At 27.9% G+C, this 17,926-nt stretch overlaps 1 protein-coding gene across 1 annotated transcript in view; it reads left to right on the top strand.

The window, feature by feature from the left end:
* Nucleotides 1-9,522: 9,522 nt before the first annotated feature.
* The window catches only part of LOC132950388 (cytoplasmic aconitate hydratase-like), a 28,764-nt gene continuing 20,360 nt past the window's right edge, over nt 9,523-17,926 (top strand). The window contains exons 1-9 of the mRNA XM_061021817.1: nt 9,523-9,802; nt 12,832-12,918; nt 12,990-13,156; nt 13,225-13,370; nt 13,436-13,505; nt 13,575-13,767; nt 13,844-13,974; nt 14,041-14,212; nt 17,025-17,242. Coding sequence (XP_060877800.1) covers nt 9,796-9,802; nt 12,832-12,918; nt 12,990-13,156; nt 13,225-13,370; nt 13,436-13,505; nt 13,575-13,767; nt 13,844-13,974; nt 14,041-14,212; nt 17,025-17,242 — 1,191 coding nt within the window. The 5' untranslated portion in view covers nt 9,523-9,795. The remainder of the gene's footprint in view (nt 9,803-12,831; nt 12,919-12,989; nt 13,157-13,224; nt 13,371-13,435; nt 13,506-13,574; nt 13,768-13,843; nt 13,975-14,040; nt 14,213-17,024; nt 17,243-17,926) is intronic.

The raw sequence follows: 17,926 nt of genomic DNA, 5'->3' as shown, positions 1-17,926 counted from the left end.
GTACTAGGGCTAGGCGTAATTATGCAATAAATATACAAAAAAAAATGTAATTCTATCACAAGTTTTTAAGTAAAAATAAATCGAAATTAATACAATAAAGTATTTTACCATCAGTTTTTAAATCTTCACTAGAAAATTCTTCAATAAACTGTCTTAATTTTGCACCATAACTTGAAGCTTTAGGACTTCTTCTTGGTCGTTTCTATTATGTACAATTTACACTAAATATTACGTGCAAATATAATAAATGTTTGTATCAATGCACGACTACATGGGCACATGGCAAATACGCGTCGCACACTGCACATAAATTCGTGTATTTTCCAAGTATATAATATAGTATATTATATGTAAATGTAATTAATAATTAAACTAAGACAATATTGGATTTTAATATACTTGATTCAAATATAGGTAACTCGATAGTCGGTATAGTCTGTAGTCGGTACTGACTACTGAGTGATTCTTTAATCTTTTAACTGTTAGCACTCTGCTGCAGTCTGCGGAAACTCTAATGTTTATGGATTTTGAATAAGTATATTATATTGTGTGTGGCAGGGAGGGAGTGAGCTATTTTAGTTTGGGGATGACGACGTGCCGCCATTTTCCCAAGACTGAGATTTCTTTCCCTGCACGCGAGACACACGTACCATTTCTGTCACGCCGAAAATTGTTACATTTTTCGGATCATATAGGTGTTGACGATGACATACCTGTTGATGGTTTTTTTCTTACAAATTTTACTTTTAGTGAATTTTGTGATGGAAGAATTTCTGGACGAACTTTAAATCTAAGCTAGATAGTTTATGGCACTGTCGAGTAACAATTTTGCAAATTGAAATTTGCAAAAATCTTTATTCTAACTAGGTAAAGGATTGAAAACAGTTTTTAAAACGACGTTTATATCACTTAGATTTTTTAAATGAAGGAGATTATTTTGTCGCCTCAAACTGCGCTACCTATACTATTTATTTAAATAGCGATATATACGTTGATAGACGTTCAAAAATTGTTAAATTGTTTTGAACTTATAAGTGTTGGCAATACATACCTGTAGGAAGCTATATCCTTATGCCGGAATTGTGTAGGTACAGTTTCAATATTTTTTCTATGATGTCGACTTTATTTTAAGAATTGACTGCATTGCTTTGCTTTGTTGAATTTTAGATCATAAGTGCGACAACCAAGTTAATATTTTCTCCGTTACACGAAGGTACTTGCATGCATAGGCACTGGCCATAGTTGACGGGCTTAAGCTCAATAAAAAAAGTAATTATAATGTGTATAAATATGCTTATACATATTTTAAAGTTTAAGTATAATACTGGACGCTGGTAGGAATTTAACTTTTACTTTAAAAAACAAATAAACTGCGATACACTATATACTAGGGGTGGGCCGATACCACTTTTTACCGAAATCCGATACTCCAATGTATGCTGCCGATATAAAACCGATACCCGATAGGCGATAATATATATGAAAATATAAAAACAACATTTTTGACAAAAAAACCTGAGCCGATACCATCAACCGATATATAATAAAACCGAAATCCGATAACACAAATATTACCTAGAAAAGTGAAAACATTAATTATTATTTAATATGTATTAATGGTAATAAATTCAGAATTATTATTTAATAGTTATCACATGTTTGTTGTTTATTTTTCAGTCTATAATACTTCAATATTAATATTTTATTATTAATATGCTGATCTAAAGGTTTTTTTTTTTTGGTATCGGTTGAAGTATCAGTTTTGAAAAAAAACCGATACCACTCATATCGGCCGATAATATCTAGTATCGGTTCTAGTATCAGCTCATCCCTACTATATACACTATACACCCACGCATATAAAATTGATATTATAATATTATGTTGGCATAATAACATAATATACATAGTAAATAAACATTATAGGTGTAATACAGCGTGCTGGCTAAAAAGGAGAACATATTGTTACGTACTATACACTGCTTAAATGTTTAGTCGAATAGAATTTATTTACTTATTCATACCGTAATAATACAACAGTGAATTGTTTTTAATGTATCCAATTAGTTTTGATTTTTTTAAATTTTTGATTTAATATTGAGTGTTTAAACTTAAAAGTAAAGTTATAAATTAATTTGATTGATTTTCCTCCACTTAAAATAATCAACATTGACAACATTCAACACTGCAGGTAGCAGGTCGTATAAGGAAGTCCATATTTTACTGCAGTAATAGCGCATATGCTCTCTCCCATCTTGCTGGTTATGATTAGAAAATTTATGAGTGAGAACAATTTTATTGTTTTATTTTTTACGCATTATTAGTAGTTCTCAATGAGAATTAAATTAATAATAATGCGTTAATGATTTAAAAATATTTTATTATAATATGTCATATACCTAAATGAAAATATTTGGTGACGAGGATAATATTTTAAATTTTATAATTAGGGCTCGTAAGCTGTAGGAGTTGTATATTATTCTATATGCTCTCGATTTATAGCAAAGCCAAGCTATGCAATGGTCAGCTTAAAAATCGGAAATTTAAAATGCATAGGTATACCTATTCTGCATATTTTGTCAATTTTAAAGGAAAAGTGCATATTTTTTGATTTTCATACGCATATTTAATATTTTCTAAAAAATAAATTGATCATTTTTTTCTGTGTATTTTAATAACAATATTAAATATAATATAACTCCATGTTAATTTATTGTTATCACCACAACCGCAATCGACTATTCATTTAATGACAATAACGCGTTGCGATGCGCATTTAATCTCTATCTCGATTATACATATATTCTGATGGAGGTACTATTATCTTATCAAATATATTTTTTCAACTATTTTTTTCAGTTCAGTAAAATTTCAAAATGCTCATACAGTTTTTCGCCATATTTTAAATATTATAAATTTATTTTTCAAACTTTTGCATTTCTTTTAGTAAAATTTAATAACAACAGAAAATTAGTTTTTTGGAGTTATACATTTTTATGAACATTTATCAAACTATTTTGCATATTTGACATATTTTCATGCATATTTTACAATTTTCAACTCTTATAACTTCCGAGCACTATATAGTTATAGCTTATAAAGTTATAACTTATAATATACTTATTTTTACAGGCCGATAATTTATAATAGTTTAAGTGCAAATGAAAATGTCAATTTAATTTATTTAAAATTACTTGAATGGTTTATATATATATGTATTGCCACTTTTCTAACGTGGATTTATTGTTACTGTTACATTTTTGACATTTTTCACCATTATCCATATGGAAGTATTAAAAAAAGAGAAGTTCCTATAATAATGGACCCGTGTAAGTTATAACTTTATGAGTGTTGACAGAAAAAATTAACAGTACCTGTTAAAATTAATTATTTTGATTAAAAATTCACCAGTGCGTGAGTTTAATTATTTAAATAATTTAAGTCCTATAATATTTCCTATTGATTATTGAATCCACAAATTCGCCTTATAAAAAAAAAACTCAAGCTACATCATTGAATTCCATAATATGTTCAACCCAATCGTGGACAGACTTTTGCAAATTTTACCATAAATATACATTACTATTTTTCTAATAATTATTGTCAACCTTGACGGTCCTTCGTACACATAATACCTGATAAAAAAATCTTATTTAGGTACATTAAAAACAAAAAAGTATCCACCATTAATCATTATCAATACTATATAATATAGTAATATTAACTTTGTGTTGAAATGTGGATAAAATTGACACTTTATTTGTACGTGTGGATTAGGCCTTAGCGGGGATACCACAATAAAAAAAACGCGCCATGTGTAATACCTCATGCATTTAAACGGATTTCATTTTGTCGTTTTTGAGCAAAGGTGGTGTGGAAATTTGCACACAACTACCTGTTGAATAAAAAAGTATAATGTTATACCTACGTGGCTACGTTTACCTAAATGTCTTGTCTTCGACGCACTCTTTAAGCATTCATAGCTATCGGTTTTGTTATAAATAATTTGAGAACTTGTCGTATACTTATTGCATGCTCTCCCAATTTGAATGCTATGGTTAAGGATTTATTAAAATTCTGGTTTTTGGAATTTTTAAGTATATTATATGTAGTCAAAGACTAGGTATAGTTATTGATAAGACTATATTACTACTACCTATGTATTTTCAATAACGCGTGTATTTTATATGACGTTTAAAAACTGTATTAAGACTTTGTCATTAGTTATTTTTTTAATGACAAATATCGATAATGTATAAGTATAATTATTATGTTCATATAGGAAATAAAATAAAAATTTCACCAAGTTTCAGAGTATTATTATACTTTATATCCTACTAAGAGCATACGGGCGTGTCCAGACCTTTGACGCAGAGGCAGTGGCGTATACATAACTTTTGTATGGGGGGGATCAGTTGCAAACAAATTATTATGGAACAAAAATACCTAAACCTAGGTATGTGCACATTTAAATACCTAATAAATGATAAAACATATATATATTCAATACATTTTATTTTAAATTCTACAAGTAGTTATATGTAGTTATGACTAATTGTTCGTACAACTGACATAATATTTGTGGTTGATTTTTGTTTTTAGATAATAATAATATTTATTATTTAAGCTATTTTTAGCTATTTTTATATTTCTTTTTCTAATGTGTAGGAAAATGTATTATTATACGCACGGACATGCGGGCGTCGTCTCCGCCGCGTTGATATCGGTGACGGTGGCGACTGGCGACGGCCCGTGGCTGGTCTGCTACATATTATTATCTTATAATAATTTATTATACTTGTATATATAATATACATATTATCAAATATCACATAATACGATTATATGAATATGAAATAAATATATGATTACTGATTAATATTAAGTAAATTATTTTTAATTAATTGTTGAATGTGTTAAAATAAAAATTTACAAAAAATCCTTGCCATTTTTTTTCCTTATAATTTCCTTACATTAAGTCATTAAGAACACTATTTTATAAAATTTAAAAAAAGGCCTATTGGGGGGGGATCTGACCCCCACATCCCCCTTTGTATACGCCCCTGCGCAGAGGGTGTAACCTGATGCGTATCCATGGGGCTAAAGGGCTTTTGCCCATTTTTTTTTTTAACAACTTTTGTTATTCTCAAATTTCTCATTATTATATCTAATATAAATTTTTAATAAATATCCCCTATTTCAGATAACGGATGTCAGTGGGTAAACAATTAAAATAAAACCATATGCTGAAGGCTGAACATATCCATATATAATAAATCGTTATTTACACATCTTGTTACTTGTCCTATTATTATTCAAATAATAAAAACACTTCTAAAGTTCTTTTCTGTGCGTTGTGGAATTTTGGTAATTTTACTATAAATACAGAGGGATTAAAAATGCGCCGCGCAAAACAGTTTTTGCTATATTATACATCTGTAAGACTGAGACAATACATGCGGGTGTGACGTCCTCTTAACGCGTTTATACGCAGTCTGAATAGAACACGATCAATTTCGGTTCTAGAGTAAAAATATCTATTTTAAAATAAAAAGATGACAATATTTCGAAGAGCCATAGATTATTAATCCACTAAACTTAATATAACAAATATAGGTACCTATGAATAATTATCAGTTGTCACATATTATTATGTACACGAGAAAAATATTTGTATGTATAGCAAAAAAATTTAATCGTCACTTTAAAAAGGTTGAGAATTCTGAATCACTGATGTAGCCTATATTAATTATATACAATCAACTAACTGCACGCGCTTAATTAAAATTTCTGGTAAAAAGCAGTACTGCAGAACGGTCAACTATCAATAAATATTGTATTTTAATTTATGTTACGTCGAAAATTTAATATTTATCACGGACCAAGATTATATTAAACTGTGGTATTTGTGGTTTATTGATTAGGGATAATATCTCAACACAAATATTTAATGAATTTTATATGCAATTTCTCTCACGAAGTTAACCATATTATTTACCATAATTTTTTTCATTAATAATCAGGGCTTAAAACTGTTATCAATAAAGTCGGTAATCGGTTATCGTTTAATTTTGCAGATATTTTGGTAACCGGTAACCGCCGTTTCTTTAAAGATATTTCAAACACTATGATAACCGTTAATCGTTTAAAAAGTAAAAACCGTTGATAAGGTTTTTTGGTGATCGATTACCGGTTAAAACTGGTTTTTAAAAATAATTTTTTTCAATTTTTTAATCATATTTTTAAAACAGTTTATTTAGGCCATTCGTGGGTTGATAACATAACTATTATTATTACAAAATCCAAAACTTAATATGCTTTAATTTGGTCGATTTCCCTCAATTTAAATATTTATTATTTATTTTTTCAAACTGCTTTAAAATTTAAAACAAATGATCAAGATAATGGCGATCTTCATACATCAAAAAAATGTTATTGTTATAATTTTCTTATTTATAACTGTAAAAAACCAAAATTAAATATAATAACTTTCCAAGATGACACTAAGAGTGATACATTGACTTGAAACTTTTTGGTTGTATTGTATATATTACAGTACCCCAAAACTTAGGTCTGCAGGTCGAGCATTCTACGCTAGCCTTCGGACCGACCCTTGGAGCCAACACTACAAATAACAAATGCAGAACCAGGAGGGTTTGGGCTCTGGGAGTCATAATTTAATATTAAACTATTTATAAATGTATTCAAAACAAAGTATAATGTGATAAAATCCTAAAAGTGATCATGATCGACGACGTTTATGACGGTATTTATAATATATAGTTAAATACTTATACTTATATATATATGTGATATTCATAATAGATAAGCAATACTCGACGGCAATTAATTGGGGAAAAAAAATTAAATTCAACTATAATGTAATCATGATTCATGACAAATTTCAAGTATTAAATTCCAAGAAAAAACCATTATTTTTTTGGTCGGGAATAGGTTTTGGTTATAAATCCGGGATTGAAAATACGAGGTAATCACTTTGATGTTAATACTTACCTTGATTACCGATAACCAATAACCGCTTCCAGCATTCCAAAACTAAAAGCGGTAATCGGTTTTCTGTTCTCAAATTTACGGTTTTTTAACGGTTTTCGTTACGAACCGGTTACCGGTTTTAAGCCCTGTTAATAATACTATTACGGTTTACAATATTAAATTTTAAAATCCCTTTTCGAAATTAACTAAACTAAATTTTGAATGGATATTTGAACAAGCTAAACACGGGTTTGTCTCTCGTAAGTACCTATGTAGGTACCTACATTTCCACGGAATATACCAAGTATAATAATAGAAAATACACTGAGTGTTATGTATTTAAATTAAAATGTAGAAATTACTTCATAATTCAGCTACAACTGTGCAAGTTAGAAATTAAAATGTTTATTTATTATGATTTAAATTAAGTATTCTGCAACACACATGTGTAGGTTAGCCATAAAGTAGACCTACAGTGTAGATCTTCAGTCTTGAAAGTGTATAACACATTCGAAATAGATATTATAAGTTATAATTCTGTATCATTAGATGTAAGGGGCGGCGAATCGCGCTTCGTTGGTTTGTTCTATATCTTTATATAATCTTTGCTCCCCTCCCCCCTTCTAACAAGTACAATTTACGCCTTTGGTTATAACTTATATAGAATATTAACTAACAATGAGTATAATATTATGCCAGTAGCAATAAATATAAATAAATAAATATATAAATGCCAGTAGCAAAAAGACGGCGTACAACATTCTGGAAACGTTACAGCAACATTGTGGAAACGTTGATGAAACGGGTGTTACATTCGTAACGCGAAAGATTGAAATATATGTAACAGGAACGTATGCTGTGATCGTGATGTCCGATGAAAGATAGTCAGATACAGGCTGCCGCCGCCGCCACAGCTGCGCGCCGTGAGCCGACGACGTAACACCGAAGCGGTTAGCCCATGCGACCCTGGTACTACCGGCTCTGTTTTATCATGCAAATCGTCATCGACGTATTCTTGAATGTCGAAGGTTTCAAAAATATTTGTCGCGTGAAACAATTTTTATTGAAAATTAAAAAAATATAATCGATTAAAAAGATACGATTAGGTTAAAAATTAATCGAGTACTCGTAGCTCACACGAAAAAAGAATATTTTTTTGTTTTTTTCTAGAATTTACATAGGATGCATATTATAATTATCACTATTATAATAATTATAAGTATAGGTTAGCATAATAAGCATAATGTAAATTTTTAGTTTTTACAAATATAACAAAAATAAATATTTAGCACGCCGGGTGAGGCGGGAGAGCTAGTATTATAATTTATATATACCGACAATCATTGAGTATAAATTATATAGACGGCTTTACGCAGCGCGAAAAATTGACGAAAATGGATGTGGCCGTTATGAAGTGCTCTCGTTGCTCATTACTCAATACTCATCTATTATAGTTACTTAGATAATATTGTTTGTTTTGGTAAATTGAAAATATCAAATGTCCATAGTCTAGAAATTTAGATCAGTTATATTATACTGCTGACTAACTGATATGTAAATATAGGTATAACCTTGTAGCCCGAACAGGTACTTACTTATTGGTAGTTTCGACTATTGAGTACCGCTCGTCCAGCATCCTATGACCTAAGCCCGAAAGATAGCCTACAGAGTACAGGTGGTAGGTGCAAGCCACAAATACATATCTGTTTAAGCGGCAGATTACTTAGTTGCGCAAATGTAAATGTAAATTTATAACTTCCTGTAAATAATAATGAACATATACAGATAGGTGTTGTATTTATTTAGACTCAGCACGACAACACATAATAATGTTATTCTAATTTATGCACATCTGAGTCCTGAGACACTCATGACACTCGGTGTTCAATCGTTTAATGGCATAAATACTCAATATAGTATAAATAATAATATATAACGATTATTGAAAAAATATTGATAAAACAAAATACGATTATTTTAATTATTATTTCAATTGGTTTAATGGACGTTTAAACGCTTATAAATAGTTATGTATACCCAATAAAATCATAAATTATTGAAAATACGACAATGCCATTACTCTTAATTGAAATTTTAATAATAAAAAAAATAATTATTATTATTATAATCTAATCATTTGAAGTTTGAATACAGAACGATATCATAAACTATACAACATACATAAATACATTTATATTTTATACCATATTATAAAGTATAAAGTATAATAATATGTTATAGAACTTATTTTTAATGTGTCCATAAAATAAACTATAAAGATAGATTAGTTTAATATAATGTATAATATTAATGTGTCTAATGTCTATCAGTTGTATTCAGTCGGCAGGCTGTATGGTCCGTTTGCGCCGCCGCACAGCGTTAAAAGTTAATTAGATTAACATTTATAACTGCACGATTACACGTTTTAGCTACGAAACAGCTGCTGCTGCTGCTGCTGCCGAACGATTTGATATCGCTTGACACGTCGCCTTATCAGTTATCACTAAGAGCAATAATAATAATAATTTTGATAATTTCACCCGTGGATTAATTAAGTAGTGTAGTTCGCGATTACACTATTACAGCTACAGAGTACAGAATACAGATGTCGCACGGGGAAGTGGGAAATTACCAATCACTTTTGAAAGTTCACTTGCCCGTTTATTGTTAGATTTCTATTCTAACGTTCTGAGGCATACCTATAATTTACAACTTTAACTAAATCGTATACTCATATTATATTTTATTTGTTCTATAATTTAAATTGTCATTGTGTAGTGAGAAGAACGAATTATACTAAAAATGTCGCGTAAGTATACGAATCTCAAAAACATATAATATTATTCATAGATCACTTAAAATTCAATTTCGATAGATTGAAATACCAGTGGTACACAGTTTTTTTTTCACTCTTAATATTGATTTATACCGTTACCTTGATTTTTATTATCGTGCAATTGTATGGCAAACTATAAATTTAAATAAAATACTGTATATTTCTCCTTAGTAGGTAACCTACCTTGATACTTATTAAAAATAAACAATTTTCATTGGATGATCCACTGTCAATATTACATTTTTATCATAAGCATGAGCTGACAACTAATTAATATTCAAGGTTATTGTGTATAAAAATTAAAATATTTTTTAAATTCTGACTTCACAATATTATTATAATTTATATTTTTTAAATGGTACAAACAACATAATATCATAATGTTGAATTTTAACCCGGTTGTATTCTAATTGTATTTAAGCTACATTATAATTGATTATAATGATTAATGACCTTTAAACATTTCTAATTAAATAAGAAATTTGCCTTTTTTTTTCTAATCTATATTAGTTTTTATTTTATTGATTATGACAATTTTTTGTTCACTACATTCAGTAGATTATCTAATGTTTTAATATGTTCATAACAATTTTACGTTATGTAATTCATTTATAATATAATAAAATGCAGTTAGACTTACATATCACAAAATCTCATGGGGAACAAAAAGAATTCAAACTAAAGAAAATTTTGTTAAATAGAAATAACTAAATTTGGTTCTCAAAAATATTTTGTTAAACAGAAAATTTTGTTAAATTTTCTTGGAATTTACTGCATAAATCAAGTTGTGTATGGATTAATTAATTTATGTTATATTTCTTATTGCAATTCAAATTTTAGTAAAACTTGAATAAAACACAGGCATTCATTTTCATTAGTTTAAAAATAATTTGATAAATTAGAAAAGCACATTTAAATATTTTTGAAAAAAAAAAACAGTTTTTTGTTTATCTGGGCTTTTTTATGTAATTTTATTAAAACTACTTTTACAAGCTAATAAACATTCAAAGAAATATTTTTTTAAAAATATAACTTACCAATTAAATCACTTCTTTATTTGGTAAATTAGCACAGTTCAGTCAACAATCAGTACTGATATTGGTTAGGTATACTATCCTTTTATCATTATTTTAGTTTAATTTTTTAAAAACTGTTAAAAGTAGGTACTAATTATTAACTAACTATATGGGGATTAATCAAATATACATTTTCATTTCAATCTATTATGTTGTAAAACACTTGAATTAAAATTAATATCTTAAACTTATATAACCTAAAGAACACTAAATATCTATATAACTATACCAGCGGTTCCCAACCTTTCTAGTTATGTGGACCACCAATTATGTAAAAAAAAATTGTGGCCCACGTAATATCTGCGTTAAAAATATAAACACACAAATATGATGATAGAAGAATTAATATAGACATGTATAAAATCATTTAAAACTCTCTATGTTGATGTCAATTGAAATTTTCTTACTCTTGGCTTAGACTCTCGACCAGCGTCTGCGGCTCAGTACCACATTGCCTGCGGCTTACAGGGGTTCCGGCCCATAGGTTGGGAACCGGTGAACTCTACAATTAGATTTTTAAACTCATCAAAAATATTATAGTGAGTTAGGTTTATTTTGTTCGTCATCATTTGGGTTTGGAATACAATGACTAGGGTTATGATTTGTATGCATTTATATATATTTACTAGTCAATTGTATTGTATGCTAAGTAAGCACAAAATATGGTTCATGCAAGTACCTATGATTTAAAATACAAATTCTTTTAGACCATATTTTTATGTATTTGGTCTTTTTATGGTATAACGCACTATTTAGAAACTTGAGTAAAAACTGTACTTTCAATTTTAATTTTAATGATGACTTCCAATAAATATACCTATCTAATAATTTTTTTTTACTGCATTTTACTATACATTTTAAGGTTTTTATCAGAAATTATAATTAGATAGGTACACTATCTATATTAGTCTATATCACTATCTAATAATTAAATACAAATTGCTGTAAATTATTTTATATTAATTTAAAACTTAAATTTTTGAAGATGTTGTTTTTACATTAATATTCATTACATATTAAGCCATATAATTTATAAATAATCTTATGTTTGGTGCATAAACAGATATTTTTGAGAATATATTCTCTGATTTTTTAGTGAATATAAATCAAAGCCTATGATGATTTATAAAATGTAAAAATACCTATGACCTAAACAATTTTAAAAATGTGCTCCAAATATGTATTAGCCATGTAAATACCAAGATAAATATTATTTTTCAAATTAGTTTTAATATATTTAATTTTATAAATCAAAAGCTCGCATTAAATAATAAAATATAACAAAATGAATAGTATAATTCTTTTTTTTGTAAAAATTGACATTTAAGACAAAAATAAGTTGTGATTTTTCTTATATTATGTACGCATCACTCCTTTACAATATAAGATATAGCCAATAACCCCTTCCACAAAACAAAAAAACATTTTTATCAGGATTATTATTTAAAAAAAGTATCATTATAATTTACAATGATTATAAGTCATACACTTTTTCATGAAATTAAATAAGCCCAAACATCAATAAAAATATTATAATACGATTTTCTCCATGAACTACCTATTAATCATCTACAGACCACCTAGGGATCCATAGACCACCAGTTCAGATCCCTCTAACTAGTGAAAATCAGTTGAAAATAACTTGAAAAATTATCTTAAAATGTGAAAAAATGCAAAGTAATAATTAGTTATTTAGATTTGTATGTTATTAAAACATATTTTTCATCAAATTGATCACTATATTAATATGATATATATTTATAAATTGTATTTAAGTAAAATAAATTGTTTGGAAGTTAGATATTGCCCAAAATAATTTACTTCATAAAATATAAATTCATAGATTTATCATTTAATAATTTAAAATGTATGTTTAATCAATTAAATAACATAACATTTAATTAATATTGCAACTTATTGTTACAGATCCATTCGAAAAATTTAAAAAAACAATTAATGTTAACGACAAGGAATACTCTTTTTTTGATTTACCCAAGTTCGGTGTTGAGTATGGTAATATCAAAGTTTTTATACTATTTTAATATTTCTCATATGTGACAAAACAAAAATGTTTTATATTTTAGATCAACTGCCATTTTCAATCAGAGTTCTTTTGGAGTCTGCCGTTAGGAACTGTGATAACTTCCAAGTTACTGAAAATGATGTGCAAAATATATTGAAATGGAAAACTAATCAAAAAGTTGAAGGAGGTGTTGAAGTTGCATTTAAACCAGCTAGAGTCATTTTACAAGTAAAGAATTTATTTAAAAATTAACTTGTTAAATTCAAAACTTGTCAAACGGGTAATTTATTTTACAGGATTTTACTGGTGTACCAGCTGTGGTAGATTTTGCGGCGATGAGAGACGCTGTTAAGAGTTTAGGCGGTGATCCCAACAAAATTAACCCTGTGTGTCCTTCTGATTTAGTAATTGATCATTCTATCCAAGCGGATTTTGTCAGAGAGTAATATATATATAATTTTATAAGTCATTATATAAGATTTTGTTCAAATGTCATAATTATTTTAGAGCTGATGCACAACAGAAAAATGAAAATCTTGAATTTGAAAGAAATAAAGAAAGATTCACTTTTTTGAAGGTACTTTGATAATTTAACTGTGATAATACTTATACAATCAACAAATGAGCTGTATGTGTATTTTTTTAGTGGGGAGCTAAAGCTTTTAAGAACATGTTAATTGTACCACCAGGTTCTGGTATTGTACATCAAGTGAACTTAGAATATTTAGCCCGTGTGGTGTTTACCGACAGAGACACATTATACCCAGATTCTTTAGTGGGCACAGATTCTCACACAACAATGATCAATGGTTTAGGAGTTTTAGGGTGGGGTGTTGGAGGTAAACTAACTAAAATAACAATTTATTATTGTTAAAATTGTACATTTAATGTTTATTTGTTTGTTTTATTTTTCAGGCATTGAAGCGGAGGCAGTTATGTTAGGACAAGCAATATCAATGTTGCTTCCTCAAGTTCTTGGTTACCAGTTAACAGGAACTCTAAATCAATTTGCAACATCTACTGATTTGGTTTTAACAATTACCAAGGTAAAATATTAGACATTATTGTATATTATTTCCAAAAAATTATGTAATTATTTACTATTGTTTTAGCACTTAAGACAAATTGGTGTAGTTGGAAAATTTGTAGAATTTTTCGGACCTGGAGTTACTCAATTATCTATTGCTGATCGAGCGACAATAAGTAACATGTGTCCTGAATATGGTGCAACAGTAGGCTTTTTTCCAGTAGACCAAAATACACTTTCATATCTTCAACAAACAAGTATGTTAAATATTTTATTTTTTTTAAACAATATCATGTCGGCCTTTGTTGTCTCTGTTTTACTAATACATGACATCACATTGTATATTCAACAGTTCTAATTTTATGTTGAAAATGAAGGATATTGTACCTGCATGTGCTATCTTCGTCCACTAACGCATAATACCTATATAAAATTATACGCTATGAAGAATCGATTTTATGCTATTTTTTAAATTTGATAATTTGATAATAAGTCAATTTTTAAATATTTAAAAATAAACTCTTAATAAATACCAAAAACTATTGAGTAAAATGGATTCTTCTTAACTTAAAATTTGTTATCTTCTGTTGTGGCAGTTAGAAGTAGCCACACATGTGGGTACAACATCCTCTTAAACATTGGAGTAAATTTACCTTTTTTAATTTTTAAACTTAAGATGTAACATTGTTTATGTTCTTTAGTTGGTTTCCTTACAATATTTTAATTTTTAAGCGAGTCATGAGTATATTAAAATTTAAGAGGACGTCACACGGACACTGGTTGTCTCTGTCTTACAAACGTACAACCTGGACAATTTTATATTCACAATAAACATTTTACTCTGTAATTTTTAAAATTAGAGTGAATTTACTTATACAATTATAAAAAGAATTACCTTATAAAATTTAAAGGTAAGATTATTTTCTAGGGCATCTCGTAGGTTTTTATTGATATTTTTAGTAAGAAGCAAGTTATGACGATTTTTAAACTGTAACTTACATACAAATAATAATATCAATAAAATCTTCTGAGATGCCCTATCTTACCTTTAAATTTAATAAGAGGTAAATTAACTCTAATTTTAGAAATTACAGAGTAAACTATGTTATTTTGAACGTTAAATTTGCCATGTTGTACGTTTGTAAGACGGAGACAACAAATGCCTGTGTGGTGTCCTCTTAATATTTAAAATACTGGCTTAAAAACTAAAACAATGAGAGAATACAGATAATATTTTTAACTTGGAGTGAGTTTTATAATAGATCAATTTACTCTAATATTTAACCCAACAACATAAAATTGGAACTGCTAAATGTACATTTTGTATGTTATTTGTTAGTAACCAGTAGGAATTGATATATCAAATGTAGAGAGAAATGAAATATGCGCAGAATGAAATTTAAACTGGAAGTTCAAAATTTCAAATAGTTTGACTCACCCACCTCTTCAAACAACTATGAAACACGGGCTTAACTAACTATATAATTTGATGATATTCCGCATATTATAAAATTACAGCAGAGACTAGATAGTATACTCTTTTATTTTACCACTCATTTTTTAAGTCACTTAAAATTAACTAGGTGAAGTACGTGTTCAGCGTCACTGCATGTTGATATGACGTCCTCTTATTGCTCTATAAAATATAATGTTTACAATGTTCATTGTATTATTAACAATATAAATGTTGATAATAATATAAAGTTTTAAACTTCTTTACAGGTGTACCTATAATATTTAAAAAAATAATAACTAATTCAAAATTTGCATTTAAAAAATAAAAATTTATTAAAATCTCAAAAAATCAGTATAAAATACACTGTTAATATATTTAGGAATCATAATTTAAAAAAAATATAAATATCTTAAACTAAAGATATTATTGACAATAAGAAAAACATTTACAAGAAAAAAATTATTTAAATATCTAAAAAATAAAAAAAAAATTAAATTAAAAATTAAATTCATTGGCTAATTAAACTTTGTGTAATGGAAACAGTGCCGGAGCAAGGGCAGTGCAACTGGTGCCCCTGCACAGGGCCCCGCACAAATTTACGGCCCCGCGGAAGCTGAGCTCACTCCAGAAAAGCGAATCATCACTAATAAAATATTATAATTTCATAAAAGATAATATTTTTCAAACTACAGTTGAAATAATAATTCTGTGACATCCGTAGGGTTATAATATGTGTAATGTAACTTTTATTTAAAATATCATTTTTTATATCAACAAAAATTTAAAAAATCTCAAATATTTTTAACAATATTTAGTATTTACGGTACATTGGAGAGGATAAAGAATGTAAATGGTAATTAGGTACTGAAGTACTTAAACAATAAACGGTATAAAACTAAATTGATATGAAACCATAGGCGTGTGGCGTTCGCATAGTTAAGTTTCAGTCCATTTCAATATAAAAAATTAATAACCTAATAAAGTATTCGCTTACCCTACACCTAAATAAGTATTTAACAAAGCAACTCGTAAATCTTTTTGTTTATTTTTAGATTCTGATTTTTGAATGAAACTAAGTTTATTTTTTTATCTATAGTCCATAGACACTATTTTCGGTTAGCAAACTTTGTCCAAAAGTTACGTTCGATCACTCTATAGTTCATAAATTTACAAATTGTCCCTTTGAAAATGTTTAGTTACAGCATTTAAAACATAACACATAATATATCTACAGTGTAATTCTTAGTTTTAAAACTCTTCATAAATGTATTATATTATAATTTATTTATGTAGGTATAATTCAACAAAGTATTATTTTATCCAAACAATTTTGCACAGGGTCCCGCAATTTGTAGCGCCAGCCCTGAATGGAATCTATGTCTTACAGTATGCGAAAAATAATGCTTTTTCCTCAAATGTACTGCCTTATTTATTAGTAAACCACAGTTTATGACACAATTAGTAAATTATCAAGCTCAACTAATTCAATTTTTATAACATTAATAAAATACATGTTATAATACATAAATAATAAAATATCTAACCTTTCGTCCATTATACATTTTTTTTTTTTTGTTCCTATTTATATAATCATTTAATTATTTGCATGTCAGATCGAAGCAGTGAAAAAATAGCTGCAGTTAAAGCATATCTAGAAGCTTCCAAAATGCTAAGAAATTATGATGATCCATCTCAAGATCCAGTGTTCAGTCAAATCACTAATTTGGATTTAGGAGAAGTTGTGCCATCCATTAGTGGACCGAAGAGACCACATGATCGTGTGTCTGTATCTGAAGCTCAAAAAGATTTTAAAAGTTGTCTAACAAATAAGGTAAGTGATTTTATAATTAAACATATTATTTTGTATAGGTATTAGGTACTAAAAATTGGTGTATAATCCGGCTGGCAAGGGTTAGCATGAAATAGCCCAGCCCGAAAAAACCCATGCTGCTTTTCTTGGGGAAATAGAAATTCACTCTAAATTTTTTTTTTAATTTTTGTTAATTTTTAGAAAAGTTTACTTTATAGGTATTATTTATTTATCCAATTAAAGTTTGATTAGAAAAAAATGTAACTATCAGTAAATATGGATTCAGATTCCGTACATTGCCATCCGGCTTTATGACCACTACCAATGACTGGTGTCATGACTTATAAATTTTGATTTTATAGTTTATTATTTATTCAACAATAAAAAACAAACAAAAAACTTAACAATGCCATTAAACGTAAAAACCTCTAAAGTCAATAACAATAGGAAATTGTTGGAATGTCAATATCAGACATATTATCATATAGTTTTTGGCAGGGCCGACACTTTTTAAGCATTTTTCAATAACAGTGACAAGGCAACAAGGTAAAAAATAGTGCAACTAATACATGGATTAAAATTTCTTATTTTTTTTCGGATGGCTCTTTCAGAAGAAGACCCGATAAAACTGATCATTATTACTTTACAATAAAACCCTTTATGTTTTTGGGTTTTTTGGAGTTTTATATGAAAAACTTTTTCTAT

This window comes from Metopolophium dirhodum, chromosome 8, assembly GCF_019925205.1.
Source record: "Metopolophium dirhodum isolate CAU chromosome 8, ASM1992520v1, whole genome shotgun sequence".
In the NCBI taxonomy this organism is placed as follows: domain Eukaryota; kingdom Metazoa; phylum Arthropoda; class Insecta; order Hemiptera; family Aphididae; genus Metopolophium; species Metopolophium dirhodum.
The sequence above is the reverse complement of the archived record's forward strand: the minus strand, read 5'-3'. Positions and strand labels throughout refer to the sequence as shown.